Source organism: Perognathus longimembris, chromosome 11 (assembly GCF_023159225.1).
Source record: "Perognathus longimembris pacificus isolate PPM17 chromosome 11, ASM2315922v1, whole genome shotgun sequence".
Classification (NCBI taxonomy): Eukaryota; Metazoa; Chordata; class Mammalia; order Rodentia; family Heteromyidae; genus Perognathus; species Perognathus longimembris.
Window position 1 is genome coordinate 44,143,634 of NC_063171.1, and position 13,472 is coordinate 44,157,105.

Sequence of the window (13,472 nt, forward strand, 5' to 3'; positions counted from 1 at the left end):
AGTAGAACTCATCAAAAGCAATAAGCAAATATAAAAAGACAAGATTACTGCTTTAGTTGCTTTGGGTAAGGATTGGGATAGATGAAAGTATCTAAAATTCTACTTAAGTCATCCCTTACATTTTGATTTTTCCATGGAATATGATTTGACAAGCACTGACCTACTTGATTTTTTTTCTTAGGTGGTACTGGAATTTGAATCCAGGGCCTTGTACTTGTTAGAAAACTCTTTTCCACTTGAACCTTTAGTGACAGGGAATGGAAAAAAAATCCTCCAGACTCTCAAGCAGGTTCAGTCAATAGTTTAAAACAGACAATCCCCCACCCCCGCATTCTTCTAATGCTGCTTCATACTGATTATGTCAGTTAAGTAGAATATGATTATGATTAAGTTCAAATTTTTTTTTTTTTCCAATCCTGGGGCTTGGACTCAAGGCCTGAGCACTGTCCCTGGCTTTTTTTTGCTTAAGGCTAGCACTCTGCCACTTGAGCCACAGCGCCACTTCTGGCCTTTTCTATATATGTGGTGCTGAGGAATCGAACCCAGGGCTTCATGTACAGGAGGCAAGCACTTTTTGCCACTAGGCCATATTCCCAGCCCGATTAAGTTCAATTATATTACAACTTGAATTATAGGTTAGGTTAACTGCCTCTAATCTGAAAATTAAAAATCTGCGCACTCTTAATTCTAAAACTTTAGAATGTTTGTGTATTTCAAGTTGGTCTTTTAAATTGGTGTGTCAGTCCTGGGCTCCAACTCAGGGCCTAGTTGCTGTCTGAGCTTTTCTGTTCAAAGCTTGCACTCTCCCACTTGAGCCACTTCTGGGTTTTTGGTGAATAATTGGATATGAAAGTGTCACAAATGTTCTTGCCTGGCCTGGCTTTGAACCTTAATCATCAGATCTAAGTCTCCTGAATAGCTAGGATTACAGGCATGAGCCACCGGTGCCCAGCATTTTTTCCAAGTTTTTAGGTTAAAAATGCTTGTTGCCAAGCACCAGTGGCTCACACCTGTAAATCCTAGCTACTCAGGACACTTAGAACTGATGATTGCAGTTCAAAGCCAGCCTGGGCAGCAAAGTCTGTGAGATTTCTTTCTTCTTTTTAGTAGGTTTAGAGGCTTGAAGTTAGGACCTGGGGGCTGTCCCAGAGCTCTTTTGCTCAAGGCTAATGCTCTACCTCTTTGATCCACAGTACCACTATGGTTTTCTGATGGTTACTTGGAGATAAGAGTCTTACAAATTTTCTTGCCTGGACTGGCTTTGAACCACAATCCTCAGATCTCAGCCTCTTGAGGAGCTAGGATTACAGGCATGAGCCACTTGCGCAGGCTTCTTTGAGACTTTTATCTTCAATTTATCACCAAAAAAGGTGGAAGTGGAGCTGTGGCTCAAGTGATAAAACACTAGCCTTGAGAGGGAGGGAAAAAAAGCTCAAGGACAGTGCCCCAAGCCCTGGGACTGGTACCCTGTATAAAAGCAAAACAAAACAAAAAAAACCACCTCAAGTATTGCTGGGTGATGGTAGCTTGCATTTATAATCGTAGGTACTCAAGAGGCTAAGATCTAAGGTTCATGGTCTGAAGCCAGAACAACCAAAGTCCAGTTTTTGTTTTCTGGTTATTCTAGAGACAACTTCACAAACTTCTGCTGGGTTGGCTTTGAAGCTTTATCTTCTGCCTCCTGAGTATCTAGGTGTAAACCACTGGCAACTGGCTATGATAGATACAACACTTAGAGACAATGTTATCAGTTATTATCTACACATGTAGGGAAAATTTTCAATGCTCTAAGTATTCTCAATGCTCTAAGACATGCAGCTAATTTAAGTCATAACTAAAAATTATCTATTTTTCTTCCATTCTGATATTTGTGGCTTTGACTCAGAGCCTCACATTCTTGTTCAGTTTGCTTATTTAAGGCTGGTACTGTACCACCTGAGTCATACCTTCATTTCAGCATTTTGCTGGTTAACTGGAGATAAAAGTCTTGAGGATTATTCTGCCATACTGGTTTCAAACTATAACCCTCAAAGGCTCAGCCTCTTGAGTTGCTATGATTATAAGTGACAGCCATCAGTTTCTAACACTATTTTTAAAGACTATGTCTGAAGACAACTTCTTTTGTTTGTTATGACACTGTCTTGTCCTGTAGCCTAAAATAGCCTATCTCAATCTCCTGGGTACTGGGATTACAGACATATGCTACCACATCTGGCTTAAAACTTATCTCTAGCAAGTCTTCTGCTGCAAAAAGAACAATGAAACTGAAAACAAAGACTACATTTGGGCAGGAGTTCAGTGAGTTGGCAAAAGAATGGAGTTGGCAAAAGCGCAACCTGTAATACACATCACTGAGACTGTCTAAAGATTAGGCTTTAGTATTCTAATTGAAGCCTCAGTACTTTCAACATTGCATATCTACTAGTCACTAGCTAATGTATCATTCAAACTAATTAAGATTGAATAAAATGAAAGACTCAAGGCCTCAACTTCACTAGTACAATTAAGTTTTCAAGTGCTTGATCACACATGGATAATAATCATAGCACTGTACAGTACAGATAGACATGTCCACTACTATATGAAGTTTTATTGCTAATTCTGCTCTAGTATCTCCACTGAGTCATCTAGGTATTTATTACCTGGAGGATTGAGCTGGGCAGGATGTTCAACAAGATTTGTGATTCCAAAATAATCTTCTCTCTTGGGATTTTCCTCTGTACTAAAATTGGAGGAAGAAGAGAAAACAAGATATATGGATAGAGATGATGCTGAGAAAGGAAGTCTTGAGACATGAGAAAATTCATTCTCTATAATGTTACAGTGACTTTAGTACTTACTTACTCTATAACATGTATTTAGGTCACATTTGATTTTTAGGAAAACAATGTCATACTAAGGCTAGCTTCATTCACTACACAAGTCATCTTCAATCTTTTTTCTACACTAACACTCCTGAAAGATACCATAGTCTCTCATTAGTAACAACAAATCCCTGGAAAAGTGGTTGGAAAAGGAAGAGTTAGAATGTGTTAAAAGCAGGGCACTGGTGGCTTACACCTATCATCCTAGCTACTCAGGAGGCTGAATGAGATCTGAGGATTACAGTTCAAAGCCAGGCCTGGACAGTAAAGTCTGTGAAACTCTTCTCTCTTCTCTGCCAAAAAAGACCACAAGTGGAGCTTTAGTAAAGTGGTAGAGTGCTAGCCTTGAGCAAGAAGCACAGGGGCAGCACCCAGGCCCTGAATTCAAGCCCCAGGAGCCACACACGTACACGAAAAAGCCAGGCTTTGGTGGCCCAGGAGTCTGAGATCTGAAGATCAAGGTTCAAAGCCAGTGTGGGCTGGAAAGCCTCTAAGACTCCTATCTCCAGTTAAGCACCAAAAAAGCCAGAAGTAGAGCTGTGGTTCAAGTGATAGAGTTCTTGCTTTGAGCACAAAAGCTCAGGGACAGCGCCCAGACCCTGAGTTCAAGCCCCACACACAGGCATGCATGCACGCCACGCCAGCGCACACACAAATATGTATACGTATGGCCAGGTGCCAGTGCTGTATGCCTAAATTCCTAACTACTCAGGAGGCTACAATCTGAGGCTTTTGGTTTGAAGCCAGCTAAGGCAGGAAATGTCTTACTCTTATCTCCAACTAACCAGGAATGGCACACACAAAAAAGGTAACAACAAACTCACAGGTCAAAGCCATTGGGGATTATGTAAGAGTCCCACCACTCAATTTCAGGGATATCTCCTTCCTTTAGTTCCTTTTTAGGAGCAATGAGGGCAAGCCTAGTTGAAGTATGAATGCCTGTTTTTCGAGCAGCCTGTGAAATCTCTGCCTGTAGCTTCTCCAGTTGAGCCTAAAAGCAAGACAAACCAAGACAAGATAAGTTGCTGCCACAGAAAAGTGGTATAATCCTAATCATTCATTCATTCATTCATTCATTCATTTATTTATTGCCAGTCCTGGGGCTTGGACTCAGGGCCTGAGCACTGTCCCTGGCTTCTTTTTGTTCAAGGCTAGCACTCTACCACTTGAGCCACAGTGCCTTTTCATGGCTTTTTCTATGTATGTGGTGCTGAGGAAATGAACCCAGGGCTTCATGTATACAAGTTGAGCACTTTACCACTACGCCATATTCCCAGCCCTAATCCTAAACTTTAAAATGCCGTTGCTGACAACAAATGCTGGAGGGGATGTGGGGAAAGAGAAACCCTTCTCCACTGTTGGTGGGAGTGCAAACTAGCACAATCACTGTGGAGAACAGTACGGAGGGTCCTCAAAAAGCTCAGCACAGACATACCTTATGACCTAGCCATACCACTCCTAAGCATCTATCCTGAACAACAGGTCCTAGGATACCATAAAAACACCTGCACATCCATGTTTATCGCTGCACAATTCACAATAGCCAAACTATGGAAACAACCCAGATGCCCCACTACAGATGAGTGGATCCAAAAAATGTGGTACCTGTACACACTGGAATACTACATAACAATTAGAAATGATAAAATAATGTTATTTGCAGGGAAATGGTCAGATCCTGAACAAATAATGTTGAGCAAGACAAGCCTAGAACACAGAGAACAAAGATACATGTTCTCCTTGATGTATAACTGTTGGGGGGCGGGGAGGGAGAACAGTAGAGACCAGGTCTGCAAAACAAACTTCTTTTCAAATGGTATTTCCACATGTTTGGGTCAACAACTTTGCATTATGTATCTAAAACCAAACGACTACTAAACAAACATAAAAAGGTCTAGGATAGACCTATCAGAGGATCACAATAGCTCAACAGCTATGTACATATGATTATATAAGATGAGGCTAAGCAAAATGAACTCCAAGAGAAGGACACAGGAGGACTTTATTGTTGTTGTTATGTTTAATGTACAAGGTGAATTTCCTTTGGCGTACCACACGTGGTTACTGTATATGATTTTGGTACAATGGATATTGTATACTTGCTGACCTGAACTAGGGAAGGGAAAGAAAAATGAGGGAGGGTGTAACAAATACAACAAGAAATGTACTCACTACTTTACTATGTAACTGTACCCCCCCGTACATCACCTTGTCAATAAAATTTAATTAAAAAAATAAAAATAAAATGCCATTGCTGAAATTTCTTAGCTAATGTAAAGAGTTCATAATTTGGGCTGGGGAGATAGCCTAGTGGCAAGAGTGCCTGCCTCGGATACACGAGGCCCTAGGTTCGATTCCCCAGCACCACATAACAGAAAAATGGCCAGAAGCGGCGCTGTGGCTCAAGTGGCGGAGTGCTAGCCTTGAGCGGGAAGAAGCCAGGGACAGTGCTCAGGCCCTGAGTCCAAGGCCCAGGACTGGCCAAAAAAAAAAAAAAAAGAGTTCATAATTTCTCCAAGCTTAGAAAAAGAGCCATTCTATTTTATTTTATCCCTTGCTTGGCATATACACATATATCAAACCCACTCCTCTCCTTTACCCCATAATTCAGGCATGGATCAGATATGCAGAAATGGAATTCTAGACAAAACTAATGGGACATAGTCAAGTAAACTTTCCAGGTGTGTAGGCTGGCTGCAGTGAATTTTGACACTAGACATTCACTCAATGGTTCTGAATTGTTTCCCTTCATTGTAAATTTTATATGAACATTTTAAGCTTCATTTATTTCCATCTAGATAGGTAGTAATTAGAAAAAGCTGAAACTCATATTACAAAAATAAATACAGGGCTAGGAATGTGGCTTAGTGGTAGAGTGCTTGCCTAGCATACATGAAACCCTGGTTCAATTCCTTAGCACTACATAAACAGAAAAGGCCAGAAGCGGTGCTATGGCTCATGTGGTAGAGTGCTAGCCAGGGACAGTGCTCAGGTCCTGAGTCCAAGCCCCAGGACTGGCAAAATAAACAAATAAATGCAGCACTTCAAAAATTCAGTTATTGCTTTAAGTTAATTCCTCAAAATAGGGAATTTTCAATTAGCCATATTTTTCTTTCTGTCAGCTTCCTACTTAAAATTCTGGGATATATGCTAAGTCACATACCTTTGTTCGTAATCGTTGAGCGATCTTCTCAAATTTGCCCTTGTCATGAAATTTAAAAGTACGTCTCTGGCGCTGTGAGGGGGCAATTGAGACTCGGGGGTCAAAAAAGGTATTGGACTCCATGTCTTCTGATGGCTTTTCCTTCAGCTGTTGCTTGAATTGTTCTCTCTTCACAGCACGAATGTTGGCTTTCAGAGTAGGCATACGATGTGTCAGCTCAATCTCCTTGCCTGTGGCATCTACAGTTCGACCTTGCTCATCTAGGATCAGTGGTGTAGGTTTAGTTTGATCTTTTAACTCTACCTTCCTGAAAAATAGCCAACAAAAAAGTAAATCCTGGGGAATATTAAAGCCAAAACAAAAACAGAAAATAAAACAAATCATAATTTTAGGTAATAAAACCCCTTCTGTGAAGTATAAAATCTTGACTAAAAACACCAAACTGATCATTTCTTATTTTTTTGGCTAAGATAAAGGGTAAAAACATCAAATTGAAGCTTAAGATATAGATAGGGATAGAAAAGTTGCCTACCATGTGTAAGGACCTGAGAGTGATCCCAGACTACAAAATGAAATACACACACACAAAAAAATTAGGCTTGGAATGTGGCTTAGTGGTAGTGTTTGCCTAGCATACATGAAGCCCCAGGTTCCATTCCTCAGTACCATATCAATGGAAAAAGCCAAAAGTGATGCTGTGGCTCAAGTGGTAGAGTACTAGCTAGCCTTGAGCAAAAGCTCAGGGACAGTGCCCATGTGCCCTAAGTTCAAGCCCCAGGACTGGTGAAAAAAAACAATAAGAAAGAATAAAATAAAATAGAACTCAACCAATTAAGCATGGGCTCATGCTCATAATCCTAGCTACAAGGAAACAGAGATAAGAGGATTGCAGTTTAATGTCAGCATGGGCAAAACCCAGGCTATTTATCAAGTCCTCTGTCTTGACAAACAAGTGGGCACGCAGCCACTGTTCCAGCTACAAAGGAGGCCACAGGTATGAGGAACCCAGTCTTAGTCTGAGGCCAGTTATGGTAAAAAGTGTGAGATTCAATCTGAAAAAATAATAAAGTTTAAGGAATGGCTCACGTGGTAGAGTAAGGCCCTGAGTTCAAAATAATAAAAGAAAACAAACAGGACATTTGAATATAGGGAACAAAATGAAATTAATTTTTAAATTATATTCAAAAAACTTTGTAATCTTACATTTCTTCTGAATTTTGTGTGTACATACATATGTGATTCACTCCAGGGCTTAATTCAAGATAGGTTAAGTGCTCTGTTACTGAGCTACATCTCTAGCCCATACTACAAAATTCTTGAGTCACTTGTGAAATTCCAGACCAATCAAATACTAAAACTAGGGCTGAGAACGTGGCTTAGCGGTAGAGTGCTTGCCTAGCATGCATGAAGCCTTGGGTTTGATTTTCCTCAGCACCACATAAATAGAAAAAGCCGGAAGTGGGGCTGTGGCTCAAGTGGTAGAGTGCTAGCCTTGAGCAAAAAGAAGCCAGGGACAGTGCTCAGGTCCTGAATTCCAAGCCCTCAGGACTGGCCAAAAACAAAACAATAAAAATCAAATACTAAAAGGAAAACTTAACATTTTTGCCTAGTTGTAGAAAACTCATAGATCTCGTCTCATTCAATGTGGCTTAATGGCTAAAACTCTGAGTTAGAAACTCAGAGACCTGATTCGATTCCAAGTTCCAATACTAGATGAATAATTTTTGTTTCAAATCTACCAATTACAAAAAGATAATAACAAAGCCAAAAAAATAAAAGACAATTAGTATTTACAGATCACATATAGAAAATATGAAACTTTTAAGTTCACTGGAAAATGATATTCAATCATATTTAAGGCTATTTACTGCTTCTCAAGCTTGAAGAAGCAACAAGGGATTCCAGGAGGTACTCACGGTGGAGCAATGCCCATGGCATGGAGATTAGCGAGGCCCACCATGTTGGCATTGCCAATTAGCCCTGGCTTCAGTGCCAGTTGAGCTTGGATTCGAGCTTGTAGTTCAGCGGCTTTCCTTGCCTTCTCAATGGCATCATTCATAAAAGTGGCAGCCTGGGAGGGTTGAATAGTATTGCCAATTGGAAGTCGCTCTGGCTGGGAGGAAGAAGTAGTCTTTGGCTATGGGACAGAGAAAAAAGAAATCAGAGGAGTTGAGATACACATGCACATTCACATATGGTAGATGACTATGGGGTGGACCTTCTGAACTCTCATTTGAGTGGATGGTAAAAAATTCTGTGCTAAAGACTATTTTCAGAGTAACAAGGGCATAATACCTGAGGCGTAGGAGGGCTAATGAAGCTCAGCTGTTTTTTCCTCTCCTCAATTTGTCGTGTTGCTGCTTCCATCATCTGTTTGATCTGCTCTCCAGAGGGAAAAATAGAAAGTTAAATTTCTCCATGTTATTTCTCCCATACAGGTTCCTACCATCAAAAAGCATTTGGATCTAGAGACCAAAAATGTTTCTCAAATGTCCCCACCACATTGTACCTATACCATAGGCTAGAAAATTGAGTAAAGGTAAGTTTTCGTTGTCAAACACTGCAATACTACAACTCCTTCTTTTTTTTTTTTGGCCAGTCCTGGGCCTTGGACTCAGGGCCTGAGCACTGTCCCTGGCTTCCTTTTGCTCAAGGCTAGCACTCTGCCACTTGAGCCACAGCGCCACTTCTGGCCATTTTCTGTATATGTGGTGCTGGGGAATTGAACCCAGGACCTCATGTACACGAGGCAAGCTCTCTGGCCACTAGGCCATATCCCCAGCCCAACTCCTTCTTCTTAAAGCAAGATTAACATGACAATTATGACTCAGACAACCTAAGTTTTCATCTTGCTACTTACTACCTGTGTTACCTTGAACAAGGTACTTAATAACTCAAACTCGCAAGACTATAAATAGGGAAAATAGTATCTACAAGGCTACTGGGAAAATTCATTTTTGTTTTGTCTGATTCTGAAGTCATATTTATTCACCTGTGTGTATCTCTATTTTTATTAGCATTAATTCTAGAAGAGTTCATTTTGACCTGTGCACATAATGTACCTGCATCAATCTCTCTCATTCTTCCTACTGTGAAAATTTAAGTGGTGCATATAAGTCTCCCAACAAAACCTCAATTATATTTAAATTTTAAAAAATCATGTTAGCAGAGTGCTAGCCTTGAGCAAAAAGAAGCCAGGACAGTGCTCAGGCCCTGAGTCCAAGACCAGGACTGGCCAAATAAATAAATAAATAAATAAATAAAAATCATGTTAGTTGAACACACTAACAACTAACACCTATAATCTTAGCTACTGAGGAGGCTGAGATCTGAGGATCATAGTTCAAAGCTGGCCAGGGAGGAAAGCCAATGAGAACTTTATCTCCAATTAACCAAGGCCAGAAGTGGAGCTGTGGCTCAAGTAGAAGAGCACTAGCCTTGAGCTTTTAAAAAGCTCAGGAAAAAGGGACAGCAACCAGGCCCTGAATTTAAGTCCCAGGACCAGCATCAAAGAAAGAAAAAAAAGCTCCAGGCACCCAGTACCCAGGCCCTAAGTTCAAACTCCAGGACTGGCATCAAAAATAAATCAGTTTCTTTTCTTATTTTTTGTGCTGGCTTTTGGTGGTTAATTAGAGACAAGAATCTTCTCCAAGACTTTTCTCCCTAGAATAGCTTCAAAGTGCAATCTTCAGATCTCAGTGTCCAGAACAGCTAGGATTATAAGTCTGCATTACCAGTACCCAACTACTCTCCAATTTTTTTTTTTTCCAGTCCTGGGGCTTGGACTCAGGGCCCGAGCACTGTCCCTGGCTTCTTTTTGCTCAAGGCTAGCACTCTGCCACTTGAGCCACAGCTCCACTTCTGGCCATTTTCCGTATATGTGGTACTGGGGAATTGAACCCAGGGCCTCACATATACGAGGGTATACGAGGCAAGCACTCTTGCCACTAGGCCATATCCCCAGCCCTCTCCAATTTTTTTAAATTTGTTTTTTTGTTGCCATCCTGTGGCTTGAACTCAGGGCCTGAGACTGTCCCTGGCTGCTTTTTGCTCAAGGCTAGCACTCTACCTCTTGAGCCACAGCGCCACTTCTGGTTTTTTTTTTGTTTTGTTTATGTGGTGCTAAGGAATCGAACTCAGGGCTTCATGAATGCTAGGCAAGCACTCTACTGCTAAGCCACATTCCCAGCCCCCTCCAATTCAATTTTTAAAAGATACATAATTTACAAAGCAAATACTTTACCACTAGGCCATATTCCCAGCCCTAAGATACATGATTTATTACTTATATAGTGTTAAATAAAATATACATTTCACTTAATTGGGGGGGGGAGGACGACACACACATACTTGGGTTCAAACCCAGGGCATAGTATGCCAATCTTGACCATTTAGTTATATTCCCATCTTCACTTGAAATTACTTTTAAGTGGATTACATCGGTTTTGCACATTTGAAGATTCTTCATCTCTGCTATCAAGTGGAGTTCTGATCATTTACTTTTTCCAGTGACAAATGAGGCAGATAACTGGGTAACCAACGTATATACACACTTATAAGTGCTCAGTAAATGGAGTTTCAATAATCCATAACTAGAATATCTCAGTTAAACCAAGGAATGCCGAAAATATAAAGCAGGAAATAATTTTCCCCAAATAATAAACACTAAGTCAAGATAACGGGAAGTACAGAATCATAAATCCTTTGCTTCAATGTACTTTGCTTCCAGTGTCCATTAACTAACCTGGAGTTTAGTCAACATGCCAGGGCTTTCTGATGGAGGTCCAGGAATCACCTCTGGCTCTTCTTCTACCTCCTCAAAACGGGGTATTCGTCGTTTCTTTACTCCTGATGATTCCTTGGAGATCTCAGAGTCATCACCAAACACCTCCTAAGGGAGCCCAAGATAAAAGAAGAGTTGTATCCCTCCCCATGGGGTGGAAAAAGAATCATCCTAACACCTACCAGTACTTTAAGGCTTTTCCCAGGGGAATATGATGCAATCTTGCAAATAACTACTTGCAGGAAGCAGGCTTTTCTAGAGTCTCCACCAAGTAGACCATTTCACTCAACTTCATCATTCTCCTACTCCAGTCAAGCAAACCCCATGTTCTTAAAGGTGTTCCTATAAGAACGTCCTATCTCAGTATCATTGCAAAGCTACTGCCCACAGTTGTAAAGTTCTTTCTTAACTTTTCCATAATCCCTGTTCCAAATCCTGCCTAAAACTCACCTCCTCCAGGAACTTTTCCTCATTATAAACTCATCCCACTCTGATTAAACTTTTGCTTCACATCTTCTAGGCACTAAAAACTTGGTTCATATTAGGCTAAATTATACTGTTGATACTCTGTTTGCTAAGTGTTAGGTCTTTCAATGGTAGTAATGTTATTCCAACTAGAGTCTATTTTATTTATTTAGTGCTAGTCTTGGGGCTTGAACTCAGGGCTTGGGTGCTGTCCCTGAGCTTCTGTGCTCAAAGCTAGCACTCTACCACTTGAGCCATCGCTCCATTACTGGCATTTTGCTGGTTAATTGGAAATAAGAATCTCATGGGCTTTCCTGCATGGGCTGGCTTCAAACTGTGATCCTTAGGTCTCAGCCTCCTGAGTAAGTAGGATTACAGGTGCCCAGCTCCAACTCGAGTCTAAACTTTTCCAGGATAGGGGCTTTCTCTTTCTTTTTTGGTATTCCCCAGTAACAGTTTGTTCTTATCATATAATGGGAACTCAAATATGTTGACTAATTTGCAAGATGAATTTAATAGGACCAAGAGTGGCCAACTGGAAGGGACAATGGGAAAAAGCAAATGTACACACCGGTGGTAGGCTTTGGGTGACATCCCCTCTTCACTAGGAGGGCTCGTGTTTTGCAAGGACATATCCTCGGCCAGGGGCGAGCGCTTCCTGGAACTCCTACAGTTCAAGAAAAAGGACTCTCCCATAATATATTGTGTGGAGTGGGGACTTGAATGGACCAAAAACGGGACCCATATCCCATGGCTATCTAGACTCCTCCTTTAAAAAGCTACTTTTTTTTATTCCCACCCAATGTAGTCACTTCATTCAGAGCATGGCATCAGCACTTTCACAGTGGCATACCCTATCATAACATAATTTCACTGTATTCATCAATCTGTATAGATTGTGGATTAAATATAACAAAATTCAATATAAATCTGAAACTCTACATTCAACCCTAAAATTTACATAAAATTGCTATTTTGCCATTTGTGACTATATTTTATTGCATTCCCATCTTCATATATTGCAAATTCTCTTAAGGCAAGGGACTACTACTGCTTAAAAACAGAAAGCATAGAAATTTCTATTTTTCTTGGCTCTACAGCCAGACCAGAGGACCAAGCAGACATTATCCACTCTTTGTGTCTCAGGAAAAGTAATGGGATAGCCAACACAGGAAAAGACTTTTGGAGGGTTTGATAGGAGTCACAGAATTTTTTTTTTTTTTAAGAGAGAAGAGGGAAATGATATAGAGAAATTGGCTAATTTAGGGAAATGAGATCAGAAAGATCAGCTAATCTACAAATATTTAAAAAGGCTATGACCAATCAGCAACTAACTATAGAATAAAAATATAGTAGAAAAGGGGATACTGTTGATTCTTCTAGGTATACCACTAATGGGACCTGATGACCCACAATATGCTACATAACAAATAGTAGGCTCTCAACGTATAATATAGTTGTATCCTATCTATAAGTACATTGCAGAAAAATCTCTATGAAGGAGCATCAATAAGCACTACAGTCAAGTGCAGTGAAGTCACATTCTGAAGCACCTTATTGGGCTTTTCAAGTAAATCAAAGATATCAAATTTTAGAGCAATCAATGTATAGACAGTAGTAATGGAAGATAAAGAGACCTGGGAAAACATGTGAACCAGAACTCCTAACTATATATGAAAAAATGACAATGCTGTCAATTATTTCTTAGGTATACTTCAAATGAACTTAGGCAGTCCATTGTTACAAAATAGTGATAATAAAACTTTACCTTTTCTACTTTACTATCTAAGGACCTCTTTAACATTAGGTATGCTACTAATGAATATAGAAGTGTGAGCCAAGGAAGGTCAGCAATTTTATCATTTAAATATTCCTGAGCTTATTAGATGGTGAACTGTAACCTACCTTTAACTCTCGTTTTCTGCTCCTGTCACTGCTGGACTTGGAATGCCTAGAACTTCGGCCTTCCTCTACAGCCTCAAACAATTTGTCCACAAATCGAAGAGTAGAATCATCAAGGAAAGGTTTCAGGTGGTCTGAGAGGAAAAAAAAGTGGTAAAATTGGAAAGGTAATAATATATATTAGACACGTAAGTCACCAACATTGGAATTTTAACCATAGGAAGGAAAGAATAATGTTAATGTTCTTAAAATTGTGCTGTACTGTAGGCTGGGAATATGGCCTAGTGGTAAAGTG

The 13,472-nt window shown here is 40.3% G+C and overlaps 1 protein-coding gene across 6 annotated transcripts in view; it reads right to left on the reverse strand.

Moving 5' to 3' along the window:
• The window catches only part of Prpf3 (pre-mRNA processing factor 3), a 30,134-nt gene that overhangs the window by 12,791 nt on the left and 3,871 nt on the right, over positions 1–13,472 (reverse strand). For 5 of the 6 annotated variants that reach the window (XM_048356498.1, XM_048356500.1, XM_048356503.1 and 2 more), the window contains 7 exons: positions 13,181–13,311; positions 10,772–10,918; positions 8,323–8,406; positions 7,944–8,164; positions 6,028–6,334; positions 3,689–3,855; positions 2,643–2,722 (listed from right to left, as the gene is read on the reverse strand). In XM_048356498.1, coding sequence (XP_048212455.1) covers positions 2,643–2,722; positions 3,689–3,855; positions 6,028–6,334; positions 7,944–8,164; positions 8,323–8,406; positions 10,772–10,918; positions 13,181–13,311 — 1,137 coding nt within the window. Of the gene's footprint in view, positions 1–2,642; positions 2,723–3,688; positions 3,856–6,027; positions 6,335–7,943; positions 8,165–8,322; positions 8,407–10,771; positions 10,919–11,846; positions 11,943–13,180; positions 13,313–13,472 lie in introns of those variants that run through there. The other variant, XM_048356504.1, reaches the window with a different exon arrangement.